The 27,932-nt window shown below is 38.0% G+C and overlaps 1 protein-coding gene across 3 annotated transcripts in view; it reads right to left on the bottom strand.

The window, feature by feature from the left end:
- The window catches only part of SMYD3 (SET and MYND domain containing 3), a 364,192-nt gene that overhangs the window by 306,283 nt on the left and 29,977 nt on the right, over positions 1-27,932 (bottom strand). For all 3 annotated transcript variants that reach the window (XM_015283995.4, XM_025149272.3, XM_040698515.2), the window contains exons 2-5: positions 22,493-22,556; positions 15,805-15,912; positions 14,666-14,723; positions 9,590-9,726 (exon numbers count right to left, since the gene is read on the bottom strand). In XM_015283995.4, the coding sequence (XP_015139481.4) occupies positions 9,590-9,726; positions 14,666-14,723; positions 15,805-15,912; positions 22,493-22,556 (367 nt within the window). The remainder of the gene's footprint in view (positions 1-9,589; positions 9,727-14,665; positions 14,724-15,804; positions 15,913-22,492; positions 22,557-27,932) is intronic.

The raw sequence follows: 27,932 nt of genomic DNA, 5'->3' as shown, positions 1-27,932 counted from the left end.
TTCCGGTCAACCTGGTTGGCCCTGCCTTCCTACCAGGTACTCAATCAATGTTTCAGGTCATGACTTGGTCATTTGCATTTCCACTGCAGTAGCTATTATTTAATCGGCACCCACTGAAATGCCTGCATGGAACAGCATGTCTCACCTTCAGTTGATACTTAAGGGTATAACAGCTATTTAATTCTATAGGATACCATTTGGACAAAGTTAAACCCATTTTTCACAGAGACTCTGAAGTAGCTAAGGTAACAGTAAGTCAGCAGCAACACCACAAATGCTTGGTTCCCCATCTTATGTTCAAAGAGCATAGTACTTTTCAATAGACTATCAATCTACTCCAATGTCCTTCTGGGAGGAGATCAATTTTTAGCCTTTTCATCTATTAAACATGTTAAACAAGTCTTGGAGCTGATTAATAATCCCACCACACAGAATACCAGCATTGCTCACAGCCAAAACAAACAAGCAAAAAAGCTTTAAGCAACCCCACTGCAGGTCATCCTAAAGACAAGGATAGAACAGTTTGCTGCCAACAGCTTTACAAGCAGTTATCAGGCTTATCCTCCTCAATTAAAGGCTTTTAAAACTGCTGATAGAGAATGTAAATGTTTTTCATTTAGTAATCAAATCTTTACTAAATGTGCCCATGACCTCGTTCATGCTGGCTTTTTATAAACACAGAAGGTGCTTCACCCCACATATTTTGTGCATGTATTCCAGTGCACAACCACTGAAGTATGCTTTTTGTTGTTGTGTTGATTTTTTCCCCCTCTTTACTGTTTCCAGTTCCCTTCCATAAGAACATCAGAAAAGAGACCAATGTATATCACATGTCAGAAACCATTAACTCTTCAAGTCTTATGTTTTGTGAATATTCTCTAAGCAAAATTAGGCAAAGTAATGGTAATTAAATCCCTGGCCACCTGGATCCTTTCTCATTTGTGAAGAGAATTATCACAGCTCTAAAACTAAACCAGAGAGAGGAAGACAAAATTGAGATGTAAAATACATTATTCTATCCTGTCATTTTGCTTTCTAGACTCTTTTCTCTCTCAATACTTCCAACTTCAGCTTAACAGAAAACAGTCAACTGAATAAGATGCATACACACTTCCCCCCCCAACACCCCCACTCTCCCCTCAGCATCTACTCAAGTCAGTAACTTTTATAGAAGCTTTTGCTTTTTAGGACTGGAAAAAAAAAATCCTTAAAAATAGTCTTCTCCTCTTCTCCAGCAGTTTTCTCTTCTACCATACAAAACCAAGTTGTTACAAATTCCACACAGACAGTATAATATACTTTAACTCTTCTACTATGGTTTCTTCACCTGGTGTTTACCATACTAGATATAACCCGTAAAATGGAAGATGCAATCAACAATTAGATGAGAGAACACAAATTACACCGCAAGCTCAGTCTGAAGTATTGTAATTATATGGTTTCACAGCACCAAGCTTTGTTAGTGAAAGTTAATATTTTAACTGTAACTATGTTGCTCTAATTTCAAATCAAATAGGATGGTTAAAGCCATGTTTCATGCTCTGGTACAATATCCAATTGCTCTCAGATGCAACTATTGTGAATAAAAATTGCAATAATTGCTATGGAAAAAATATCTCCTCCAATCATAACTCAATAGGAAAGTAACAGGAAATAATCAAACCTGAGAAGGCATGTTAGACAAAAGTCACTTCCCATGAAGATGTGGTTTTTATGTAGCAAAACAGAGAGAGAGGAGTGTCCTCAGGCTGTTTATCACTCTCACTCTGGAGTACTGCTGAAACATTTCTTATTTTACTCACATTTTTACTGTTTTTTTTTCTTTAATTTTTATTTTCATCATTGCTTCTGAAGTTGATGCATAGTGGTTTCTACTTCCTCTGCAGTCCTCAGTTAGAGAAAGACTACCTGCTGTAACCAAACTGACAATATTAGCAGCTGTAAGAAACTATTTCTGTAACACTGGGTGATACAGCCTAAGATATAGACTCCTACTTATAGCTGTTGCTGCTCCTGCTGTCATTCTGTTTATGTAGTGCTACTCTATTAAAGCAGGCATCACAGCCTGCTACAGCCTGTGACAGGATTTAGTTCTCATTGTTCTATAGGTCTCTTCTGAAAAGACAAACCTTTCTATATTAGTCTTCTTCCTTAGAAAGACTGTTAGTCTTCTACTCAAGAAAACCATGAAGACTCACTGCTAGATCAATTGGAATTTTGTCTTGAGCCTTACTGGAAGCACTATGCAAGCATGAAGCGTTATTGCCTTCTAATAGACATAGCAAAATCACGGGCAGAGGAAAAGCAGGAAGGTCACATCAGATTTTCTACTTACTCCTACTATTTCAGTAGTAGCTGAATTGATCGGAGAACAAGGGATACCAAGCAGACAACCCCATGACCTTTCAAGACCAAAACTAGGGAATGCTTAAATAGCCCCAAGAAGCCTCCCTACATTTCTTCACCATTGAATAACTTCCTGTATTTTTCCCCCTATACAAAACGAGATATCATCTTCCCCCATATGAGTTAAGAGAAAACTGTGCCAGAAATGAGCCTACATCATGGACTTCTTTCTGTAGTCCTGTCCTCATGTCAGCTCTCTAGTCAGGGGATCAAACAGCCCTGCCATCAGCTGACAGCAGCTTGCCCAGGCTCCTGCAGCACAGCCCAAATAGCCAGGGGGAGCACCGTGTCTCAGTTTCTGAATCACAAGAAGTGAGTTTAAAACACTGAAGTATGTAAACAATTAAACCCAATATTCAAATAAAACTTGGTTGTTAGTTATGCTGCATTAACTAGTGCTTAGCCTCCTCAAATATATTTAGAGTTTTCCATTTCCTTTGGTTTCTTCTACTGCAAAAGCAGACAGTGACCTTAGATTATTCCCTGCTTGCTAGATAAAACAGCTCCTAAGAAACAACGGCATACATTAGGAAAGTGATAATTAATGCCCTCTGAAAAGAAATAAAAGTTTATCAGAATGAGTTTGTTATGCACTGGTGGAATACACTGGAAAATGATTACAGAAAAATTTTCCTGAAATTATTTGGGCAGTAACTGAGCACAACTTTTCTGATGATCAAAAGGTGGTTCTTAGCAGCTGTAAGTGCTTCCAATGGCTTAAAACCACACACAGAGAAGAGGGGAGAGAGGACACACCATGCTCATATTCCCACCGAACAAAACTTTACCAACAAAAAAAAGTGAATCCATAGTATCTTAGATAAGCTAATCACAAATCTCTTGTAAGAGACTTAAAGATGACAATAGTCAGAGAAAGAGGTTCTGATACAGCTCAGTGAGCAGGAACACACTGCTCCAACTCTGAAAAACTGAAAATAGAAAGAGCCAAGAAGATTGAAGTAAATGTAATTGCCTGTTGAGTGTCTAAGCTTAAACTCTGTTTCAGGTATAATCATTTCTGGAGATCACATGACATTGGAAGTTATAATAAAAAAGATGAACTAACAACATGAAAAGGCTTTTGCAAAACAGTTTCCTGTGCCACACCTAAAAATAAATGTGCTAGCACTGGCCTGGACCTCAGTTTTAACATAAGCCCACAGTTTCACATGAAACAGTAGCAATGCACAAAAGATGTGAACTACACAAAGAGCAAAAGGTGGATAAACATGCATTTGCTTTTATCATCTCCAGAAAAAGAACTCCGTGACCTCCTAATCATACGAAAGCTGAACAAATGCATCCAATGCTACTTAGATTAGCAAACATGGCGTCAGAAAGCAATCTGTCTACACCTGTGCACCTTTAACAACTCTTCACTCACAGCTTTACTCTTAACTTTATCCCAATATTTCCTTTCTTGATACAAATAACTTTCATTTCTCTGTTGACATACTACTAAAACAATTAATCCTAATGAAGAGTAAGATGCTGACTGTACTGGTAAGAATCTGGATCAAGCAGATGCATCTTGTTTACAAAGGCCTGCTCAGAAAACTGATGTACCTGATGCCTGTAAGATCTCAGAAAGCAATGCAAAGATCCAACATATTTTTTGCAGTTGTATCACCATGAGACAATTAAACCCAAATCATCATAAACTAGAATGCAGGCTTTATAAAGATCAAGTGACACTAGTGAATTCCCAGTTCTCTTCTGCCTACACAGATGCAATACCAAAATTCCCTTAAGGGATAGTAACATCCTCTATGTTGAAAAGAAACTTTCAAAAACAATAAGTGGAATACAAAACAAGTACTGAAAACTTACGTGCACGAATAAAATAAGCTTAAACTTTTATAGGATGACTAAACAGATTTTGAAGAGAGCAGGGCACTTTGTCTCTTGAGGGATCTGCACCTCACAGTGGCCCCTTACTTCTTCTTAAGCCAAACACAGAATTAATTGCACCAACAGCTTAAACATACACAGCAAAGTTGAATGTCTACTTCACTTTAATTCCAACTTAATAAATTTCAAAAAATTAAACTAGAAAAAACAGTCTGATATATAAAAGTTGCATATATGTTACCAATATAAACAGACACCAATTCTCTTTCCCATTCTATCCTAGACTTCTAGGTCTGTCCTCACAGACCTGTTGTTACTGCATCACTGATTTGTATCCATTCTAAATGAATCTAAAAAAATGAAATAACAACGTCTGAGAAGAGTGTGAGGGCAGCACATCTTGTGCATAAAGAGGCATACTCAGCTGATCTGCATCAAGGCATACAATCCCTCCAGTGAGCTGGAGGAAAGGAGCTTTTTGGATCACCCAAGAACAGTAGTGGTCACAGTCCAGTAATAACGAAGGAATAGCTTACCCTTTCTGAGGATCAGGACTCCCTAGAAACTCCAAAAGGACGCAGTCTCCAAGTAGAGATGCTTCCCCTTTGGTTGCCAGCCCTTAAATGACATAAAGGAAGGGTGGACCTGGGTCCGCACAGGTGGTCACACAAGTGAATTGCTCACACCTGTGCTCCCAAAGCTGGTCACACCCTTTCACCAGGTGTTCAATCACTGGTTCAGGCTATGAGTTAACAGTTCCCATACACAGCTCATTTACTTTAAGAGTAGAATCTGTTTGTAAGAAAAAAGAATTAGCAAGATTATAACCACTAGGAAATAATTTCAGAAAGATAGAACTTCTTCCTCTAATCGTTATCAACCCACATGCAGTTAACACACAGCCCAGAAAGCTGCTTATGTGTAAGAATTTTTGTACAATAGAAAGACAAGGGAGATTGCTCTGTGGGCTTTGTGAGGATCTTGAGCCCAGCTGTCCCTTTCTCAAAAGTTTATCAACTCATTCATCAACGTACAGAAACCTTTTTTTCTTTTTTTTTTCCAACAACGTTCTGTTCTACAATTACTGAACTGCTGTAGAAGTTTGTCACATTGTAGTCCATTAAATGCGTCTGGATTTTGTCAAACTGCTATTTCAGGACAGTGGTTGCATGTATCTTATCTTACTGTTTACATACCTGTGAGGATCTGAAGTTACAAAACCTTTAAAATGGCTACCCATTTTATCCAACACCAAAATCTCACCTTTTTCTTATTACTTGATAAAAATTTTCAGACACTTTAAAAATGTTTATAAAGAGTCAACTGTGAGATAGCATTAGAAGATGTTATTTTGTGCAAAACACCAAATCTGCACTTGGTCACAAAAATAAAAAGCTTGTCTCAGACTTGATTTCATTCAGTGGAGTCACTCTGTTTTACAGACAACATGCTATGGACAGATTTCATTCAGCATCTTAAAAAGTTTGTGTGGTTCTGTCCATTACTATGAAAAGAACTATAAACACATTAAAAAAAAAAAAAAGATTCTTTATCCATTAAGTGTCTCATAGGATTCCAGGCTACCTCCTTGCACATGTGTAAGCGAAGGCTGAAGAACTAACAAAAACAAGGACTGATTTTATCTCAAGGTTATGGAAACACCATTAGACCATAAAACCATGGTGTCAAAAATTTATCTTGACGTTTGAATGAGTCTCAGTGGAGTTAAAAGCTTATCATGTAATTAACTGTAGATAAGTCTGTTTAATACTGAGGATCAGAATTTAAAGACAGCCACAACCTTGATAAACAGCACATTAAATACACTGGAGCTTCCAAAGAGTGATCAAATAGCAAGAATGGAAAAAAAAAAAAAAAAAAAAAAAATCTATCTTCAACAACAGTTGATACAAGAGCAAATTGTCTAGTAAGAACAGCAGAGAACTCTAAAAAGGAAAAGTACATTACCCTCCTGAAACACATTCCCATCCATTTCAGTTGATATTTTCCACAGGAACTAACAATACACTGGGCTGACATTCTGTCCCCACTTAAAGCAATAGCAGAATTTTCTTTGATTTTTCACAAGATTGCACTCAAGGGGGCTCTGCCTACTGAACATCACAAGTGAATAAAACTACAATTAATTTTCCACAAAGACAATAACAGTGGACAGCAGAAACTGAGGACTCTTTAAAAAGAGACTCCAAAAAACTCCTTTAACCTAAATCAGGTTGGAGAGCTTCCAATAACTATCTGGAATTTTGTCATCTCACTGCAGGATGGATTTTCTCTCGTCTGGATGTCTGCTTATTTTCTTTCTTGAGGATCCAGCACCAAATAGAATAAAAATGACCTTTGATGGGGGGTTATTTTGTGGCATGCAATGAAAAAAGTAACCCAAAAAAAGTTCAGTAATAAAATAGGCACCTACTGAACTTGAAAGGAATGTTGGAAGAGGTTGGGAAAACAAGATTACATCTTGGAATCATGTATTTCTTTACGACCACACAGAGTAGTCATCACAGCTGGTCTTTTTTGAGAGTTACGCTACAGGGAAGAGACCACATCAGTCTTTTATCAGAGACTTTACAATTCTAATCCCTACTTAGCTTGGGAAGAAGGGGAAGGAGAGGGGGGGATAAAGAAAAAAAAAAGTTTTTTTTTTTTTTTGAGTGACACTCAGCTTATCTCCCAAGAAACATTCTATAGAAGTTGGATATATAAAATATAATGCAACACTCATCTGACAATCAGACTGGGACAGCTGTAAATTACCACACTGAAAATTAGACATTGACATTAGAGGTCTCCAAAGGCATTGTGCCTGACAGGAATTCAAGCAAGATGCTCACTTTACTTGCAGGTATGGAACATGGTTATATTTAGTCAATAGCTCCTTCCTCCCAACAAATTCACCTGTTTAGTCAGACTCTTCCTTTCCATATGCCACTTTTTTTTTTTTTTTTTTTTAATTAGCAATATGTAGTAACTGTGGCCATGGTAGGTCTGTGTCATTTGCCTTCCCTTTTCCCTTTTTTAGGGAAAATTGTCACACAGGCTGACAAATACATGAGCAAAGAAAGAAGGAAAGGAAAGGACTTTAATCACTTGATCACCTCTGAATTTATAGAATTTAAAAAGGAAGAAGCAACAACTTGAAAACTTGGTGCTTTACAGTACATTCAATAACTTCCAGTCAGAATATGGAATACATTGAGTTAAAAACATCTTTGTTATCACATAATGGGACAAATGCTGTCTACATTAACTAATCATTCTTCATTCCCCAGTTAACAGCATTTGGAGCTAGGAAGTCCTACCTTTTACTCTGCCCTTGATCTTCTCTTGCATTGCTTGAGTAAAGTACAAGGAAGGAGGTGCAACACAGGCAGATGCTTGTGCATGCATGCACATCAAAACTTTTTAAAGTTTAGATATTTTTTCCACCAGTGCTCCAACATACTGAGCATTCCTCACACTGCTTCCATAAAGTCAACACATTGTCCAAATTCAAATGTCTCTCCTATGGTTGAGAATGTGTGTGAAGTTGTGAGCTAATCGTTCATTAAAAAGGAAGAGTTGTAAAACTCCCCTCCCCCCCCCCATTGTGCAGCCCTGTCTCTCTCTGCATGAAACAGTTCTGCTGAGTTTGCCTTGTTCCAGAGAACAAATCTGCAACTTCTTTTGATGGGAAAAAGCTGTAGTTGGGCTGGTGGGCAGAATAAATGTGGGGAGAGGTCAAGCACAGTCCAGAGCCAGAACACAGACAAACAACTCACAGATGGGTTGAGGGAAAAGCGCAGAACTCATACTTTCTCTGCACTGTATCTTGGTTGGCTCACTTCAATCTAACACAGTTTCACTGATAAAAAATAAATTTCCATCAATTTCTATGCAAAAAAAGCTTAATAACGAGCTGAAATTACCACCGCTTATCACAGGTCATAACAATGTGATTATCATCTTCATGAGAGTCTACCAAAGCATCACTCATTGTATTTCATCTCACACATTCAATAACAATCTAAAAGAAATCAATGAAAGAATCATGGCCAGTATTCTAAGCTTATTGTTAACCAGGGGGCAACAATATCTATAAACAAATTCTTACAAGCTGCAACTCAGCTTGAACCAGTTAAGCAAGGATAACTATCTGATATCCAGCATTATCTTTATCTGTACAAATTCTCTAAACCAGTTAACACAAAGCACGCATTCCATATGAAATTCATCTGGCAAATCAGATATGCCAAGCTAAGACAGTAAAACAGTCTGACTAGAGAGTAGTTCTTCCATGTTTTTTTTTTTTCCCTATGAGTAAGTATAGTTCAGCCTGCACATTTTTTCAAGGAAAACTGAGAGTTTAAATTGTAGCAGTCCAATCACTAATAAAAATTCCAGATAAACAATCCTGTTGGCTGTAATACTCCTATTACCCACAGCAAAAGCAGATTCCACTAGCATGCAAACAGATCAAACAACCTGCATTTTTTAAATTTCATTAGAAGAGGCTCTCTTATTTTAACTAGAAGTAAAACATAAAAAGAGTTTGATTCTTTCATAACAAAGTACTAACTACTAAAGTGTGCATGAGTTATGAGAAATCTTATGCTAGAATTTAACAGTAAGAAATTCTTAAAAAGTTACTCGAGTTAAAACTATGAGCATTCTCTGTACGACATACTTCTATTTGTACTGCTCAAGTTAAATCTTCTAAAATGAAAGCAATAAGGGAAAAACAATTATATTTATTTAGTAATGAAACATTTTGCATATTGTGCAAATGAATTTCAAATACTTTATCATGTAGCATTTTAGAACAGACGATCGACATGACCCTCAAGAAAGCACTTTGTGGGATACACCACTCTCATAAACACCCATTAGCACATATTACTAAGTGACAAAACAGACTGAAGCCTATCTAGAAACATAACACAAAGGATTTTGCAGAAAATTTCTAGAACAATGAGTGATGCTATATGCTCTTATTTACCATTAGAAAAATTACACAGGTTGATTTATTCAATTGTTTTGAAAGTTTTTTAGTTCAGTGTGCTTGTTGTTTTTTTTCCCCAAGAGCATTAACATGATAATTTGAAAAGGGAAAAGAAAAAGAACCCACAGGATGCTACTTTCACTTTGAAGTGTTATTATTATATAAACCTGTGCTTTTTCTTAAATAGTGACTGAAAAGAAAAAAAAAACAGTTTGATTCTGCAAGGTTATATATCACATTCTGGATGCATCCACTGAACTCCTGCTCAAATCAAGAACACAAAGAAGGGATAATTTATGAGTTGTCAAGTAATCACATTTTAATACTTACTTTTGTGAAGATCTGAAAAAAGTCAATTGCAGGTGGCAAGTGAGATGCATCCTGGATCTCTGCTCTCAGATACAGTTGTAAGGTATGTGCAAGGTGCCCCAGGCCCTCTTTCATTTCTTCACTTAGTTGTTCAGCATCTTAAAGGGAAAGGAAAAGTACACCAAGGTGTAAACAGAATCTTTCACCAACATCTTGAAAATGTACAATGGCAGTTACACTGTCTAGACATTTCCAGTTTCAGTATAAATCTTGGCAGAGGGCAAACATTTGTCTTTTTTGTTTTTTTTTATTCTGACAACTATCTATCAACACAAAGAAGAGTTTATCACTTTGCTACCACCAAATGGTATAAAGAAAATGGTAAGTTAAAGATCAAAAGCCAATAGATAAAGCAGATGCATAAGCAGATGTAAGTCATCGGTTATAAAAAAAAAAGAGGCATCTAGGTTTGTACCATTAAAAATTAGTTTAACAGGATATACAGCAGCTTCTTCATCCTTGCAGAAGAGCTTATTTTTAGACTATATTCTCCACAGATGCATCAGAAACACTTTTATTATGGCAGACAAGAAGTATTTTAGAGACAGAGGGAGTTTTGTACACAGCAGCTGCTAAACAGAATGGATAAGGAGTATTAAGCAAATATCATTCCTATATTAAATAACAAAGCAACATTATTCATGCTTTGCGATATGAATCCTGAAAGAAATACAGCACTGTGTTTTCTAATGAAGTGACCACCCATGAATCAGGTCAGTGATAACATGGAAAGTGAAACTCAGCTGCCCTGATAAGTTCAGTGTCTTACTAACTTCTTCACATTTCTTTTTTCCTGCCAGTTAGCACAAAGCAAACACCTAAATGGAGAATGTGAAGATGAACAGGTTCAAGAATCAGCCATAACAAAAGGCTAAGAGGATAACTGTGCATAATCAACTTCATCTCTGCATAATAGTGAATTGTTATTACATTTTAAACATTTATCTTTATTGAGAACAGAAATAACCTTTCACTAAGAGAAGTTCTTCCCCATACTAGAGATCCAAGCCTGCTGGTCTCATGGAAGAAGGACTTAGGATTCTCTTCAGAGCTACCTCCTGTGACTCACTTAACAAGAGGATGCAGTTAAAGCAGATGTCACTGGGCTTGATTAAACAGCCCCCTAATGTTACAGTTCTCAGACTTCTGTGTTCTATCACATCCAGCAACCCTGAACTTGAAGGTTCAGGCTGTTCTGTTGATATGCATCCAAGCAATGCAGTGTCTTCACATACAGCCTTCTTCATTCTTTTGCACTGCCTATTCCCAAAGCAGTCATGCAGTCCTTGAAGATGCTCCGTTAGCTTGCAGCAGGGTCACTGCAAAGACCTGTAGCAAACACCTTAATGTACACAGCAGCTTTATGAAAAGTTTTGAAGGCACTTGTCTGGTACAGTGTAGGTACTGAGAAGCAGTTACTGCGAGAAGTTTGACCTCAAGTGCACCACAGTTCTGCAAAACAGCTGCTAGAGTGGGAAAGGTCAGATCTTCAAGCAAAAAGAAAACTGCGAAAAGTTTGATAGAGACCTTTAGCACAAAGTTCAGTGCTAGAGTTGGTGAAGGATGAAGGCCAGGTCAGTGTGAGCATCCTGAATCCATATTCCTAGGATTGCAGAGTTTCAGATAAGTAAATGGTAGCCAAATATTTTTTTTAAATGGAGCTGAGGGCTCTGAATTCCACACGGAAAGCCACACTGCGAGTCAAGAATTTAATCATAGGACTCATTAGGCCATAAGCCTGGGAAACACACACAGTATCACCATCCTGATCTGGCAAGCCCACAGCTGAAGTCCCAAGCCAGACTTCAACCTCATGAGCTGTGATAGCTGAAAATAAGCAGAACCTCTAAAGCAGCACTGAGCAGATGCACCCAGCGAAAGCCACGTTTCCACGTTACAACCATGATCCAAATTTATCTTAAAATGTAAAACACCAGGTGCCCTGAAGACACATTTATTCACTCTACACTGGTGTTCAGTAACTGAATTTACAAGGGCTGGCAGAATGGGGCAGTCCTCAGCATATGACACGAGTGTCACACCTGATGCCAGAGTACAGTGAAAGTGGCTATGACGGAGCTTCCACTTTACACACAACACACTAGTGATCTGCTTTCATGATCTCCCATCAATCCCTTCTGGCAGAGCACTGTGTGCTGACTTGTTTGCTAGAATGAGCCATGGCTATCTACCAGCCAGATGCCTTCCAAAGGAATCAGCTGGCACACAACAGCAAACATTTCCTTCCAGTCTGGAATGGGACTCATTACCTGAAAACTCATTTGGAGCCACTGAGACACATCCTAGTTAGCTGAAAGATGCAATCCTACCAACACACCGTATTAGAGCAGAAGTACACATCTTCATGCTACACAGTGCAATTATAAAATATTTGTTTTCTGTTCCAATATAAGTTAACCCCTTCTTCAACACCTGCTCCCCCCCAAGACCCCATTCTAGGATTCAGGCACTGCTGTCTAAAAGCCATGCCTGGGCTTAGTCAGCCACACACTGAGCAGGCAGGGGGCCCAGATATTATGGGTGGCCTAAGACTGATCTCCACCAGGGTCAGGAAGGACAGGCAAGCTCTCCCACAGTACTCAGATTCAGCTCCTTAGAAAGCCTGTGTCACTCATCCAAAGGAACACAGAGATAAGCTCCATGTTAACTGGCACAAAGACTATGTAACTGAAGGATTTGTTTTTTTTTTTATAACTACTTCTCTGCATCTTAACAGCGTGGACATTTGAGGGCGATCTTGCAAGCCTGAATGAATGTACAAGGACAGAAATGTAGATGTATGTCCTGCACTTTCCAACACAGCAAAACCTCCGGTATAGAAAAGCACCCTGTCTATCTGGACTGGGTCTTCAAGTAAAGTAGGAAGCTTTTGGATGACTGGAAAACTCAAGGTTTTTTGTTTGTTTGTTTGTTTGTTTTTTAAGTCATAAACATACACTTGTGCTTCCTGTGCAATATTCCTTTGGCACTGAAGAGGCTTTTTCTTTCAAATGTGTTATTTCAAGAGAGCAGTGAGTTTTGAACATTCTTTATGTTATTTATTTTAAACTATATAACGCACACTGCAAAAAGGATTATGATAAAGAGGCAGGTATGATCTGCTTTGCTATTAGCAAATAAAAATACTTCTAGAATACAGAACAGTAATCTAAGCAACACAGCATAAATGGACACTGGTTTAGGGCAGATATGAAAAAGAATAGCAAATCCAACTGGAACATCAGGAAGAATTCTGAGAGACAGGAACAGAATGCAAATTATTCAAGCTGGACTCTGTTCAGGGCATTAGAGCTAATGATCTCTGCAAAAAGTCCCATGGGATCTTTAGTGGCAAACAACCAAGACCTGATTTTCACAACTCCTCATGAAACCAAGGCAAAAAAACAAAAACAAACAAACAAAAAAAAAACAGTGAAATAAAAATGCATGAATGTTTTAATTGTGTTTTTCTAAGTCTTAAATGTTTCTAAGAAACATTTTTAATGGTAAGAACTGGGGTGTGGGGAAAAAAAAAATGCTACAGAAGGCTTGTGGAAAGTTTCCTAAATCAAGCATTTAATTGCACAGCCCTGACAGCTCTGACACAAATATGAGTAAAGTAGCAAAAAATCTTCCAATTGCACCACACACAAACACTTGTATGCATGCTGAGTCTAGTTAAGTGTAAGCAAAGTTGACAACTACATCATTTGAACCACCTTAGCACCCAGGAAGCCAGGAAAACCATGCAAGTAACAAACTGTATAATAAACCAGAACTAGTGAAAGTCACCGTACACACAGACACACCTCCTATTTAATCAGATGGAACATAAACTGAATAAAAGCATACAGGTCATCCACACTGGAAATCATCCAACTATACCAAGTAACACTGAAAAAGTAATACTTTAAAGAGACTGGGACATAGTAGTGACAACTTTCAGATCTTCTGGACTTTGAAAAGATTAGAGTGTTGAAACAATATTGTGTCATACAGATGCATCCTGAGAAGCTGTTTGCCTCAGAGGATTAAATCATATTCTTTTCCCTATAAACTTAGATCTTTAGTGAAAAAAATGACTTTCAAATGCATTCTACCAATACTGAAGGTAACCATATCTCAAATCTTTATCAATGTGATCCGTAAATTGTGCAGTAAACAGGAAGAAATGTCACGAAATAACAGAATTATCTGTTAAAAGTATGACAGTAACTACAAGTTGTCCCATCATACCACAGCACTATTTTGGATCATTCTAAATGAAAAACAATACAGACAGTTCAAGTTGTATTAAATCCAAACCTCTGAATAACACTAAAAAATTTGAGATGATAAATACTTTTATGCTATTTTCTACAAAATCCCTTCAAACAATACAAAGGATTCAACTAAGAATGTATTTCCTCCCCTGTAATTCTTCAAACTTCAAGGTACTGCAAAATCTAGGAAAAAAGTTTCCTATATCGATATCAGCTTTACTGAGAGATTTTAATGAACCTCCTTTCCTACCCAAGCAGCTGAAACTTCTGGAAGCACAAAACTGTTTTTTCTCCAGTGAAAAGTCATGTTCAAAGCAAACATGTATCACGTCTACATTTTAGATGTATTTACTTTTTCTGGAAGTTATTTTGAAGCTGTAAACAATAGTACTATTTTTAAAATAATAATAAAACCACTAATAAAATTTTTCTGTACTGAAACGGTATGTAAAAAGGAAGATATTCAGTTAACTTTAAAAGCTGCATCAGCAAAACGTACACTGCAAAATGAGGAAAAATATTAAGGCTAAATAAGGTGGAAATTTTGCTTGAACAATACATGTTTTTTTTTTCCCCCCATCAATCTCTGAACATCGAATTCTTTCCCACAGAGGTTTAAACACTGTCAGTTTCACCTTTAGTTTAGACTTTCCTGACATATTTTATTATTCTACATTAGTGAACTTTCAGAAGGCAAGCTGCTGTAAGATAGGAAGGCCGTTCTGTAAAACAGAGAGTGGAAGCACTACCTGCAATATGGCTGGCAATTACTTACTTGACTGAAGATCTTTAAAAGAGTAGAGTCTCTCAGAAAGGCACGCTGATTGCCTAAGCTGTAGAGAAAAACAGATAATTAACACTTACACAGCATGTTTTATCTTGAAAACACTCTACAAAATTGATTATTCAATGTGATATGCCTGTAAGATAATTAGGTAAGGGTAACTGCAACAACATAAATCTGGTCAATCTATACCTTCTGTAAACTATCATAAAATACTACTTAATTTCTGATGTTATGACACTTTCTACTAGTATATTTTCTCGACTTTGGCAGTTTGCCCTTAGTAATTTACTTTGGCCCTTCATACTGTAATTGAAAGCAATTTATGAGGTTAGTAGTCTCCGATTTCATGAGACTATAATTAATGCACTGCATTGCTAGGTACATATTTGCCCTTTACAAAGCATCATGCACACGCTGTTCCCAACAATGTATAAATGAAGATATTAAATTACATTTTATCATTCAGACCCCAACAAATGAATACATTTTTATTCAAGAAAGACAGTATCATGGCAGGGTCAGAAAAAAAAAAAAGAAAAAAAAAAGATTTACAATCTCAGTCATATTGATTTAACAGAAAATTTAGTCTGTGTAAATTAATCAAGCCGTGGGAACATCAAAACCCACAACTTGCAAGAAAATTTTAGGAAAGGAACAGCTAATTGAGATTAAGAGAACCCAACATTAAAAGGATGATATGGTGCACTTTAAAGAACGGGCTAACAGTGTGTGCCTCTCTTTACCACTCATATATATTAAAAAAACAAAAAGACATTCCCACTGAAGTTAATGGATGCACCAATAACTTTGATAGTATCAAACAAAAAACAGTGTGTTCTGTGCTTTCCCTCTAGGCAGAAATAAGTTCAGGATGCTACGACAGCCATAGGAATAAGACCTTCATAAACAGACCTCTTGAGCTTAATTATGTCCATTTCAGTCTCTCTTGAACCTTTTCACACTTCTGCAAATTAATCAGTAATATTTTAATGCGATATGCAGTTCAATTTTGTTCAGCAATCCCAGTCACTTCAGCTCTCTAGCTCTTAATTACATTAAAAATGTAGAGTGAAAAAGTATTAACCTGAAACTATTACACTGAATATATCTAAAAGTATGTCACTTACTAGCTTAAAAACAATCCTGCCAGCAAGTCTGACAGAGTCTGGAGGAAAATTAGGCTTGACGTTCTGAAGGCACTTGCACTCCCGTTTGTGGTCCAGCCAAGCTTCTTTCTATCAATTTAAAAATAAATAAATGGAAGAGAAAGCAAAACTTCATGTTATCATTATGTACATAATATATACATATATATATATATATATATATATACACACACACACACAATCCTTTATACATACATTGCTTCACTGTGGAAAGAAGATAGGGGGTTCCCTACCTCTCAAGATTAGAAAGGGTGCTACAATTCCTTCCGCTATCCCAATTCTGCCAACCCACACAACACTCTAGGCAAGAGTTTACCCAGAAATCAAGAACACAGAGCCCTTTGGAGCCCATCCACATCACCGAAACACAGCTGCTCTGCTCTACAGCAATAGTTAAGTTTCCCACGTGGCATATACTGCCCCCAAAGATACTCCACCTTGTTGGATGCTAACACCCATGGCCGGCAGGACTGACAATGGTATCTCCAAACTGCAGAGATCAGGAGTGGTTGCCATAACCAAAATTTACCAAAAAGGAAAAAAGGAGTATTACAGTTGCGTGTACTACCTGAACCTGCAATTTTGTTTCATGGACCACTTGCCACTCTGATAAGGAGAAAACTCTGATAAGGAGAAAAACTGCTACGCCAGTGAAGGGTTGGAATGACAAGGGGAGGGAGGGAAACTCCCTGTATGTTGAAATACGCCTTTTTTCCTTTCTTCTTTTTTTCTCCCAAGTTAGTATGAAAGACAGACAACGAGTCTACAGCAAAGAGAAACTCATGCTGGAAGACAGAGACAATGTCTGACCACCTTTTTTTCCCTAACTTCTGGCTTTCTAAGCCCAAAATTCTGTTCATACTTTACAAAATCTCCAAGCTCATCTCATTAATACAGTACATCTTTACATTGTTAATATATACATATATTCACAGCATAGATCTGAAGACACTGAGCAATTTTTCAGAGATTTTTATAAGCAAATTGAAAAAACAGAACACAATAAACAACTGTTATAGTGATAAGAATTGAGAATAACCAAGAGCTTCTGAAGGTGACTTCTCTCACAGATAATGCAGTGAAGAAAACAAAAAATGAAACTCAAGAAAACCAGCTTCTATGAGATTACTGCCACATTGGAAATGATAACATGTCTAATACAAAGCAATTATACATTCAGCAATAAAAGCAGAGGGAACATCTGTGATATGTGCAAGTCCACATCACAGCTACAGACACTGACGTTCTAGTTATAAAGATTAAAGGGGTCACTGTGCTATTTTATTTCTTTTTGAAGCTGCGTTTATCAGGAAAAACATTTCAGGAGGCCAGGCTTCAGCATCAGTAGCACTCATTCTGTTTTATCGTGGGTTTTCCCCTGCCTTTCACTTACATATAATAAATAAATGGTATTTTTTACTTCTTTCAGTTGCATGAGAGATTTGTGATTTCATTTCCTATACCCATAACTCGAGAAAGGGGAAAAAAAAATGACACCAAGAAGGCATTAATCCAAATATAGTTAGTGTCACATGCTGTCTGACAAATAAAAGCCAAGAATCTACTGTTCAATAGAAATATTCTTCTCAAGAAGAAACAAGGTCACACTTGTAAATGTCCAGATGTCATTCACTGCAATATAATTACATGGGCATTTTTCTACTGCTTAAACTAAAATTGTTCCTTGGAACAAGCCTTTATCTGTCGATTTTCATTCCTTACATAAATTCTGCACAGAATATCAAGTATGCTGAATGTGACACCAAAATGATTAATAGCTTACCCAACCAATAAAGCTCTAATGAGACAAAATACACAGCACCACCCAGCATAATATGCCACATTTCTCAGGGATGTATTTCCCTGTAAGAACAACGCTGAGAGCAGATGCTCTCTTCTAAGCAGTGCTTGGCAGAAGCTGATGCCAAGAAGAAACTGGTGGGACCCCTCTGCAGGAGGGGTGCTGGAACAGGGACTGCTGCTCGCTTCTTCCCAGCTGACCAGGGAAGAAGCAAAGCTCCAAATGCATCAAGTATGACAAGATTCAACAGTATTTCTTTTTACTATTCAGACAACAAACAGAAATTACAGAACTACACGTAACTATTAAACCTGTGACCCTGGAGAAACCTACTTTTAAAGTCAGTCTTTAATGATACTTATTGGTGGGCTTATCTTGGCGTCACGGCTCTGAACTCCCCATGTCCTGGCTTTCAGACAGGGATTTTATATCCCATAAATGGCATGAGTACAGACACTGCTGTGCAGAGGTATGGTCACCTGGTCTGACCCTGCTCCCTCCCTGTCAGAGAAGTGCTTCCAGTTTTTCCAACAGATTTTTTCCCTGTTAGAAACAAACACTCCCAGAAGGAAGCAAGGGAAGACAAATAAATACAGCAGAGCAGTGCCCAACACTCCTCCTCCAGACTTCACTGCATTTAGGAACTCAAAAACAAAATCTTTCCTTTTACCTCCTCCCAAACCAGTGGCTCTCATTCAGTCCCAATTTATTCCAACTACAATTCCTCAACTTTTATCTAAGCAAAAAAAGTTAGAGCACATACATCTCAGAACATACTGGAACACAGACCTGTTTGCTGGTAGCAGAGTGAGAGCCTACCTGCCTGAGCCACTAGCAGGCAAAATGCCACTGCATTGCTGTGTTTCACTTCACACAGTCCCAGTATTACCTCCTGCTGGCTCAGGGTACCAGCAAAGACCACCTCCATTTGCCTGCAATGTTTCACATGGTTTTTAGATGAGCTGTTTTACCAAAATAGTCATGTGCATCCTTTCATGCAATGAGATGCACTGTCCCTGTCTGCAAAGTGTCCCTCTAACCCTCTGCAATATCCTAAGTCAGTGCTTCAGAAATGAAGGCTTCCCTCCTCTAATCCTCTGCAGAATCAAAAAATATGAGCGTGGCTTGCAGATTAGTGCACTTACTAAGAAGGGAAGCAAGTAAAGACTAGAGCTCAAAAAAATTAAAAGTGGGATTTTTATTTATTTATTTAAATTAAATCACAGAATCACAGAATTGTAGGGGTTGGAAGGGACCTCATCAAGTCCAATCCCCCTGCTAAAGCAGGCTCCCTGCAGCAGGCTGCACAGATAGACATTAAACGAAGCCATTTCAATAGTTTTTCATAATGGCACATTCTGAATTCTGCCTGAAGTGTCCCACTTATCAGGGATTATCATCTACATCACTTGTCCCCAAACTGTATGATGCACCAAATTAATAAACAGTGCCAGGAGACCACAACAGCAATTATGAGGAAAAGCAGATGTGGTCACTCTGTATGTTTGGAGGGACACCAATCAGACTAACACTGATAGAAAACAGCACTGGGAAATCAGGCAAAATAGGCATAAGCAGTTGAGAAAGGAGCTGCAGCAGAGAAGTGCTGAGAAGGGGCAAAAGTACATGAGGTCCAACTCAAAAACACATTTCAAATCAAAAGGCCTACATATAACATACATATAATAGGTCTTTTGACTATTATATGATCCCAAAATGAGAATCCAGTCATAAAGATCAGCCCAAAGGATCTTTTCCAGCCCTACATTTTATTCCAGCCCTAATATTTCTTTTTTTTCTAAGTGTTAGAAGTGAAAGCAAGCAGCTACAACTGGCCTAAGACGTAAGAGGAAATTCTAAAATTTGACACTATGCACCTGAAATTTTTCATCTTCAACATTTTCTACAAACTGGAAATTCCAATTCTTCTACTGTTCTGTTCAGAACTTCTTGCTCTGCCCACATACCTCCTTGAAGGATAACATTTTTCAAGGTAAGTTCCAAAAGGATAAATATCTTTTTCAAGGGTATTTGCTCCCCTACAAGTTAGCACAAAGACACTTTTTATTAGCCACTTGACACTTGAAACCAAGTAAAGATTTCTACAAGATATTTTCAGCTTTAAAAATGGCTCATTTTAGAATCACAGAATCCTTCGAATTGGAAGGGACCTCTGAAGGCCATGTAGTCCAACTCCCCTGCAATTAATTTTGGTCCATCCTAAAATAGAAATTCCCTGCTGAGCGTACTTTGAAGTTTCATTCACAGAGTCTACCTTTATCCCAAATCCAGTTCAGCTACTCAGGTTAATGTGGGGTTTTGGTGTGTTTCATTGTGGTTCATTTTTGAAAGTCAGACTTTTACTTCAATTCTGATTTCATTAACTGTATTAATTGGAAAACTCCATAAAGCTAACAGTCTTAAGCCTACGTTAAGTGTTTTGTATAGTGGGATTTATTTAATACACATGAAAAATTAATCAAATCACTCCGCAGCTAAGTGTAAATTGTAAATCCAACAGCACTACTAACATTTCTAAGCTGGTCTGTATTTACAAAAATAAGATAATCCTGTTTTGCCAATATTCACTTTTTAAATGTGCAAACTGCAATTTGAGTCAATACCCTGCTGTTTATTTTGTTCAGCAATTAGTTCAATTGTAAGTGCACATACTAATGAATCGCATTGCAGCTACTGAGCCCAAGTAGAGCACAAAGCCCTTGCCTTGGCCAAGGAGAGCTCCAATAACAGCTGCTGTAAAAACAGAGCTACACAGTAGTTTAGATAGTTTATTGAAAGAAATATGAACTAGGGGACAGTACTCAACAGAAAACAAATCTGCTTTGTCTCAGTTTTATCCGGATCATTTGCACAGAATTGTCAGTCTCAATAAATTCACTGTTTTGTCCAGAACACAAAATTTTTTCAGTTGTTCTCAATTGCTATCTACTATCAAAACAGACTGGATGAGATTAATTACACATTAATTTTGTATAACACTAACAGCACAAGATGCTATGAAACAGTAAATATACAGCATGTTAAGTGCCAATTACTTACAGCAGGACTGGCCTGTCTCCCTGAAATCAATACCTACAGCAGTGGAGGTAGGGAAACTGTAGATGGCTTAAAGCACAAGAACCCTAAAAAGCTGGAAGCAAAAAACAAGAACATTCAAGATGACCTGAGGCTATCCAGTGTGAATCCTCAAAGCAAATTCACCTAATTGCTTTCCCAAAGGCTAAAACACTATTTCCCAGCTTTGTTGCTATTACACATAGGTGAGAATAGGCTATTGCATTACACCTTGTAAATTCATTGTGCAGGTTGGTGCCAGCATAGGGAACATGGTGTCTCATTTCACATTAGAGAGTCATGAACAGAAGCTTTACCAATTACTCTCCTGACATATATTTGTTTTAAAGTTACCTTACAAATAACTCTGGTCTTCTATATTCTTCAGTCATATTTTCCTTGTGATTTCCTATAATAAATCTCTTTGTGCCACTATTATTGATGCAACAGTAAGCACCTAATGTACGTTGTACACATTTGCTGTACAATGAATCAAAATGTCTTGTCTTCCTCCTTTCCCCCTCAATATGTTTTAATTCCCAAAAGAATGGGTTTTGGCATGTTGAGAACATTGCAAATCATACTAAGGCAGAATTGCTTCTAGCATCACATTGTAAAGGATCAACGAAAAACACATTGTGTGAGGGGACATGGCGTACCTAAGGTGTGAAAGGGCCATCTGAAGGTCAAAGAATTAAAAAGTTAAAATCCTATATTTGTAACAGAATATCACTACCAGTCTTTTTTAACTATTAATTGTCTTCCTTCGTTTTTCATTACTTAGACAAGCAAACAGAAATAACCATGCAAACCTAAGAGAAATTATGCAGAAATTAAAGAGGTTTTTTTTTTTTAAGGCAACCCTCATGCTTTGAATTTCTAGTGTCTGGTTTTTGCCAAGTCACACCTTATGCAGTCATCTACACATGTGTGACTATTCAATATCAAGTCCCACCAACTTCTGTGCACAAGCTTCAGTTACAATATCAGACAAACAGTAAAGCTAAGCTTTTAGGCTTGAACACTTTTCTGAACTGTCTCATACAACAGAATAATAGGATAATTCAAATTAGAAAGGATCTCTGGAGTTCTCGAGTTGCAAAGTAGGGTTAATTCTGTGGTCAGATCCCACTCAGTGATTTATCCAGTGGGATCCTGAAGACCTCCAAGCATGTAAATGGCACAGTCACCCTAGTCAGCCTGTTCCAATTCTTGGTTGTCCTCGGGGTCGAAAAGTTTTTCCTTACCACACATCAGAACCTCTCTTATTTCAACTTATTTCCATTGTCCCTCATCTTCCTGTCATACACTGCTGCAAAGTGCCTGGCTCCATCTTCTTTACATCACCCTCGAAGACACAATTTTGCCCAAGAATGCCTCTTATCTGCAAATTCTCAAATCCTTCTTCCTCTTAAAACAAATGGATATATACTTTTCCACAATAAAAATTACTCTAGAAATACAAATTGTTTTACCGCACAATAGGCTTAGAACCTCCAGTTTGCAACCAGCAAGCTGCAGAATCTTCCCTCTCCCTCTAAGCAGAGCCAAACACCACACATTTCATCTTAGTTCTGTCTCACTAAATATAATCTTGTATTCATAATTGTAAGAATAATCAAAATAAAACAAGGCAATACACTCTCTATCCATAAATACAAACCAAAAATTGTAGAGGTGTGCCAATGTGGAAAATTCATGGAGACCCTATAAATTAAGTATTCAAATGATTGTTTTTCTTCAGTACTTTATAGTTGTAATTCTTCATCTTACCTGACATGATTTACCACAGTATTTAGCAACCTTGCACTGAGAGCATCTGTGCAGATGTTCATTCCTGTTAAGAAAAAAAAAAATCTGTTAAAAATATGAATAGCACTTCATATTTATCCATCTTATGTAACTGGCAGTTTTCAAATATATTAAAAAAAAACAGTAAGAGTACCTGGAAGGAAAAAAAACTAAAACGCATTGCAGCCCAAGAAGAAATTGTGTGTTATACAAAGCTATTTTCACAATCCATTACTCCTATGACTTTATGTATGTGGGGCCACCCTGAATTAACAGTGGAGATATCAAACGTGACTTTTTTTGTGTGTGTGTCATACAGCTATAATCCTAATGAGTTTGGCTTTTTCAGATAACATTACATCTGTACATTTATTAAATGTCTCAAGCATTGTTTTCCAGTGTCAGCACGTCTTAAGCAAGACCTGATTGTCAAACTGCAGCTATGACATCAGATTACAATTTTATTATTATAGAGTCTCAGTGTGACAAGTCACAGGAGAGTGGTGGACTGTAAGATCAAACTAAAAATACATTTAGAGGGGAAAAAATGAAAATCTAAGGAAAGCTAGAAGGATAACTTTCAGAGATACACAGCACAATCCAAGGGTTAAAAGTGTCACCATCATTTTCTGCTGCTGTCATAGTTTACAGTTATACAAATTAAAAAGTAAATATCACTAAAGTTTTATAATTTTTCGGACATTAAGGAAATATTAAATGTGAAAATATGCACAGAGGACATCTTACAGCTCAAATATGTGAATTCAAGAAGAAAGATTTACTTTAGAGCAGTAGAAAGGAGACAAAGATTTTGATGTTACTCTCCCCTCAATTTTCTGTAGAAAGTACTACATACAGATAATTACAAAGTAGTAACATTCTTTGAATAGCTACTGTATGCAAATCACTACTCTGCTGCACAATATTTCATAGGCATTCCTGCTGACTACCAAGAGAATCATATCATAGAATCATAGAAAGGCTTGGGTTGGAAGGGACCTCAAGGATCATCGAGCTCCAACACCCCTGCCGCAGGCAGGGCCACCAACCTCCACATTTAATACTAGACCAGGCTGCCCAGGGCCCTCATCCAACCCGGGCTTGAACACCTCCAGGGACAGGGCACCCACAATCTCTCTGGGCAACCTGTTCCGGCACCTCACCACTCCCATAACCTCCCACTGGTATCCAACCTAAATCCTCCCTCCCTCAACTTAAAACCATTTCCCCTTGTCCTGCCATTATCAACCCTCATAAACAGTTGACTCCCCTCCTGTTTGTAGGCTCCCTTTAGGTACTGGAAGGCTACAATGAGATCACCCTGCAGCCTTCTCTTCTCCAGGCTGAACAAGCCCAGCACATGTTAAGTTTTTCATCCACCAGGACCCCCGGGTCCTTCTCTGCAGGGCTACTCTCAAGGACTGCCCCTCCCAGTCTGTATTTTTATGCCTGGGATTCCTCCAGCCCAATTGCAAAACCTTGCACTTCGCTGTGTTGAACCTCATTAGATTCACCCGGGCCCAAGAGAAATACAAATTAGAAGTATTTCAGATACAAGCACATGTTCTGCTATTGCCTGCCATGCTAAGCAGCATGTTCCATCAAGGACATGAAAGACTCATTTTTAATAAATGACCCACAAATTCTTTCTTGATGTTTTGCAATTAACAGCACAGATGAACACTTTGCTGAAGCTAGACATTTCAAATTGCTAAAAGATGACACAACAAGAATTTCAACTTCTTTACTCTTTGCTTTGTTCTTCCTATAAATCTGCCAGTGAACTTTTCACAACACATTAATCATAGGCAATGCTATCACCAAAAAAATCTGCCTACCAAACTGTGAAATAAAAATGAAAGAAAAAGAGGTAGAGCTCTGGTATGCTGCTCAGCTGTCCACCTGCACAGCTGTAACCCTCAAGCCTGCCACTCTGCAGTGTGCCTGTGCTCTTCACCATAGTTCTACTCTATGCAGCTTCATAGAATCACAGACAGCACGAGGGATCTTTCAGCCTCTAATTTTCCGGAAGACTTCTTTATTTCCACCATTCTACATGTAGCAGACTCCATCAAACTTCTCTTTATCACCTCTTCCTGCAGAATGACTGAGCAAAACATTTTCAAAACCAGATTTTTTTGTTGTTGTTCTAAATGCTATCCATCAAAACAAAATGAGTTAGGGCTTGGCTAATACAGCATTAGCAAGTTCAGTGACATGCACGTTCAAGTTCTTCTGCGCCCTCTGAAGTTTCAGTACTTCACAGGATTAGATTCCTTGCATCTTTCACCGCAAAGGGTTAACAATGCTGCAGTGACAAACAAATATACACAGAAATCTAAGGACTATCACTCTAAATCTGGATTTTTTCCAGACTGACATTACCAGTCAGATTACTTGAATAATATGACCCCTGCTGGCACTGTATAACGAATTAACACTCCATTCATCTTTTGGGGTTCCTCTGAGTGACAAGCAGATGTAGGACACCACTTACAGACCTGAACAGCGCAACTACTCATGAAATGGTTGTTTTTAATTCCAGTCCTCTACCTCCTGGATGAAAAAAAATTCCTTTAGACTTACAGCATCCATGAATCTTGCAACATGGCATTTTAAATACAAAAAAAGCATCATGCAACACACTTAATCTGAATATAAAGAACTCAAAAATAAGATTCATGTATTCGTGTATATATGATTCATGCATTTCAGGACATTTTTAAAAAATGAGACAATTTGCCCATTTTATTCCTGTCCTCCATATTTTAACATTACAGAGTACTGAAACAAAGTCACTGTCAAATGTAGTATCTATTGCATCCCACCCAGCGTGACCCACCTGAGTCACAGACTGCAAAGGCTGCCCAGGCAGCGCCAGCACGGTTGGATCCTACCAGCACCACAGCCGCACCCTCACAATATGCAAAACCTTGCCCTCTGAAAGCATCAGATGAGCAGTTAAAAAGTACATCCCAACAACAACAACCCAGTGAATGAAAGCACTTGTTTGCTGGGGAAGAGCCTAATACAATTATAAAACACAGTGAAACCCAAGCAAACACAATTAGGTTACTTAATTTATAACGGAAATGCATCCACACTTCTCTGGTGATTGCAGGCACTTGACTTTCAGCCACTGCTCGCCAGATGAGCACAAGATGCAACACAGTATTTGATTACCAGGCTGTGCTCAACTCTCCTTGCTGTACAGTTTATTCACACTTCTGATGCTGCCACAGATTGCAGGATGAAAGGGCAATCTCACATGAATTCCCTACTGCATTTTTGTAGTTGATACTGTTTTTCAGTTAATAATCCAGCTCCATAATACGTGTTACAGAAGAGGTGCTCTTTCACATGCACATCATGTAGAACTAATTTCCTGAACAAATTCTTAGGCCTTTTATTCAGTCGAACACATCAAGTGTATGATGCTTACTTGAATTTTTCTGAGTGCGTGTGCATATCAGACCCGTCACAGAGTGAAAGCAATCAATACCCATAGCAAGCAAACATGCCATTCATCATTTTCCTAACACACTTTGGCCTTCCAATAATAAAAATAAAGATGCTGATAACAAATTGCATTTTTAACTTGGTAGATCTACAAGCAGTGGGCTCATGTGGTACAGTGACCACCTTCCTTCCCATCTCCCAGCAGATGGATAACAGCACATAGCAGCAGAGCTGCTCACGCATGTGGGCACTAGCAATGCTGGAGGGCATCTCCAGCCGACTGAAAGTGACAACACAGCTCTGGGGATAAGAGCAAATGATACCACAGGAAGACTTGTGGGGCAGATAACATGCCCAGGGCCTGCCAAGCTTCTGCAAATCCCAAATCTAAGTCCTTGGCAATCAACAAGAGCACCTACCCAAAGCCCAGGCAACAGTATCATACGGCTCTATCTGCTCCAGAGCAGCTTCCCCTTCTCTCCTGGCCCCAGACATCCTCTACCGTTACAGACAGGTTGGTGGGCAAGGAGCTGCTATTTACCCTGTCATCTGGCCCCCCCTGTACACAGGTGTAGGGTCCCACCTCACCCTCTGAACTTACACAAGAACAATGTGTAAGTGAAAGAAGCATTGGAAATCCATGTTCTATAAAGTCATACAAAAATGCCCCATATTTTCCACTTGCATGCTTTACTGTGTTGAGAAAGCACATTAATTACTTTTCTAATGTAAGAGCAGCACTTGGGAGATGTGGCATTTCAAGGGGTAGCTAGAATGTCCAGTATTTAGAATTAAAAGGCAGTAATCACAGTTAACCATCAGACTGACCTATTCAAGTGAAAACTAAGAGAAATCTTGTATATAAGAAAAAAAATTATTTCCAAATACAAGCATGATCTCCATTACACCTGAAAACGCTTCAGACGTGGTACTGCATTGCCCAGGAAAGAAAGAAAACTTGTGGCAAAAGTTCAGACATTTGTGCTCTCACATGCACCACCCAGTAAAACAAGAAGTACAGTTTGTTTGGCATACCAAATAAACCTCCCACTGCTTTAGTGTTGGCTTCTGAAGTCTCACATGTCATCCCGACACTGCAATTTGCAGTAATTTGTTACATTCAACCTTGTATTTAACACCTCAAAATGTTTCTGGGTATGTTCTGCAAGCAAAAACCAGAATTCAGACAGATGAAAGAAGAGAGGATCCTTCAGCTGAGAATAAGCCTCAGTTCTGTTCAGATCTTAACAACTATCATCTTTACATGTGTGCTACCTTTTTTTTGTTGTTGTTTAAAAATACACACTAAGTAGGTGATAAATGTGCCATTATCTCCCATAACTGGACTCTTCTGAAGAACCACTGGTCCAAATAAATTTCCAAATAAAATTTTGTTGTGGTCTACAGTCATTTCCTTGTTCCACTATAATGTTTTCCTATAAAACTTATGTTAGATTTTGTTTTTTCTTCTTTGGTGGTTCAAAGGAATCAAGGCTAAAGCAAGGCTGGGAAAACAATAAATGAAAGACATCCACTGGAGAGATTTTTATTTTTTTTCCACGTAGAAAATAGTCTTTCTGTTCATGCAACATTAGCAGCATCACTAAATTTTGATGAGAAAACATTTATTTTCTAAAACTTCATGCTATTTTGTAAAGATAAAATCTGTTAAAATGCAACACTCACAGAACAGTACAAGAGTACTTATTGAAATTGAAAAGTTATCTAAAGCCACAAGTAGAAGATTCTCCTTTGGATACACTAGAAAAAAATATTTTTTTTTCCTGAAATTACAGCTGCCGAAATAAGCAGAGTAAAAAATGATTTCCTCTAACCAAGAAGAGAAACTCATAACTGAACAATGAGCCAATAACTGATGAAAAGTTTCAAGCGCAATCCTTTCCAACAAAATGAATGAAGGAACTTCTAAGAACAAACACCTAACAATATGGACCACAGCAGG

The sequence above is a fragment of the Gallus gallus genome, chromosome 3 (genome assembly GCF_016699485.2).
Source record: "Gallus gallus isolate bGalGal1 chromosome 3, bGalGal1.mat.broiler.GRCg7b, whole genome shotgun sequence".
In the NCBI taxonomy this organism is placed as follows: Eukaryota; Metazoa; Chordata; class Aves; order Galliformes; family Phasianidae; genus Gallus; species Gallus gallus.
The sequence above is the reverse complement of the archived record's forward strand: the minus strand, read 5'-3'. Positions and strand labels throughout refer to the sequence as shown.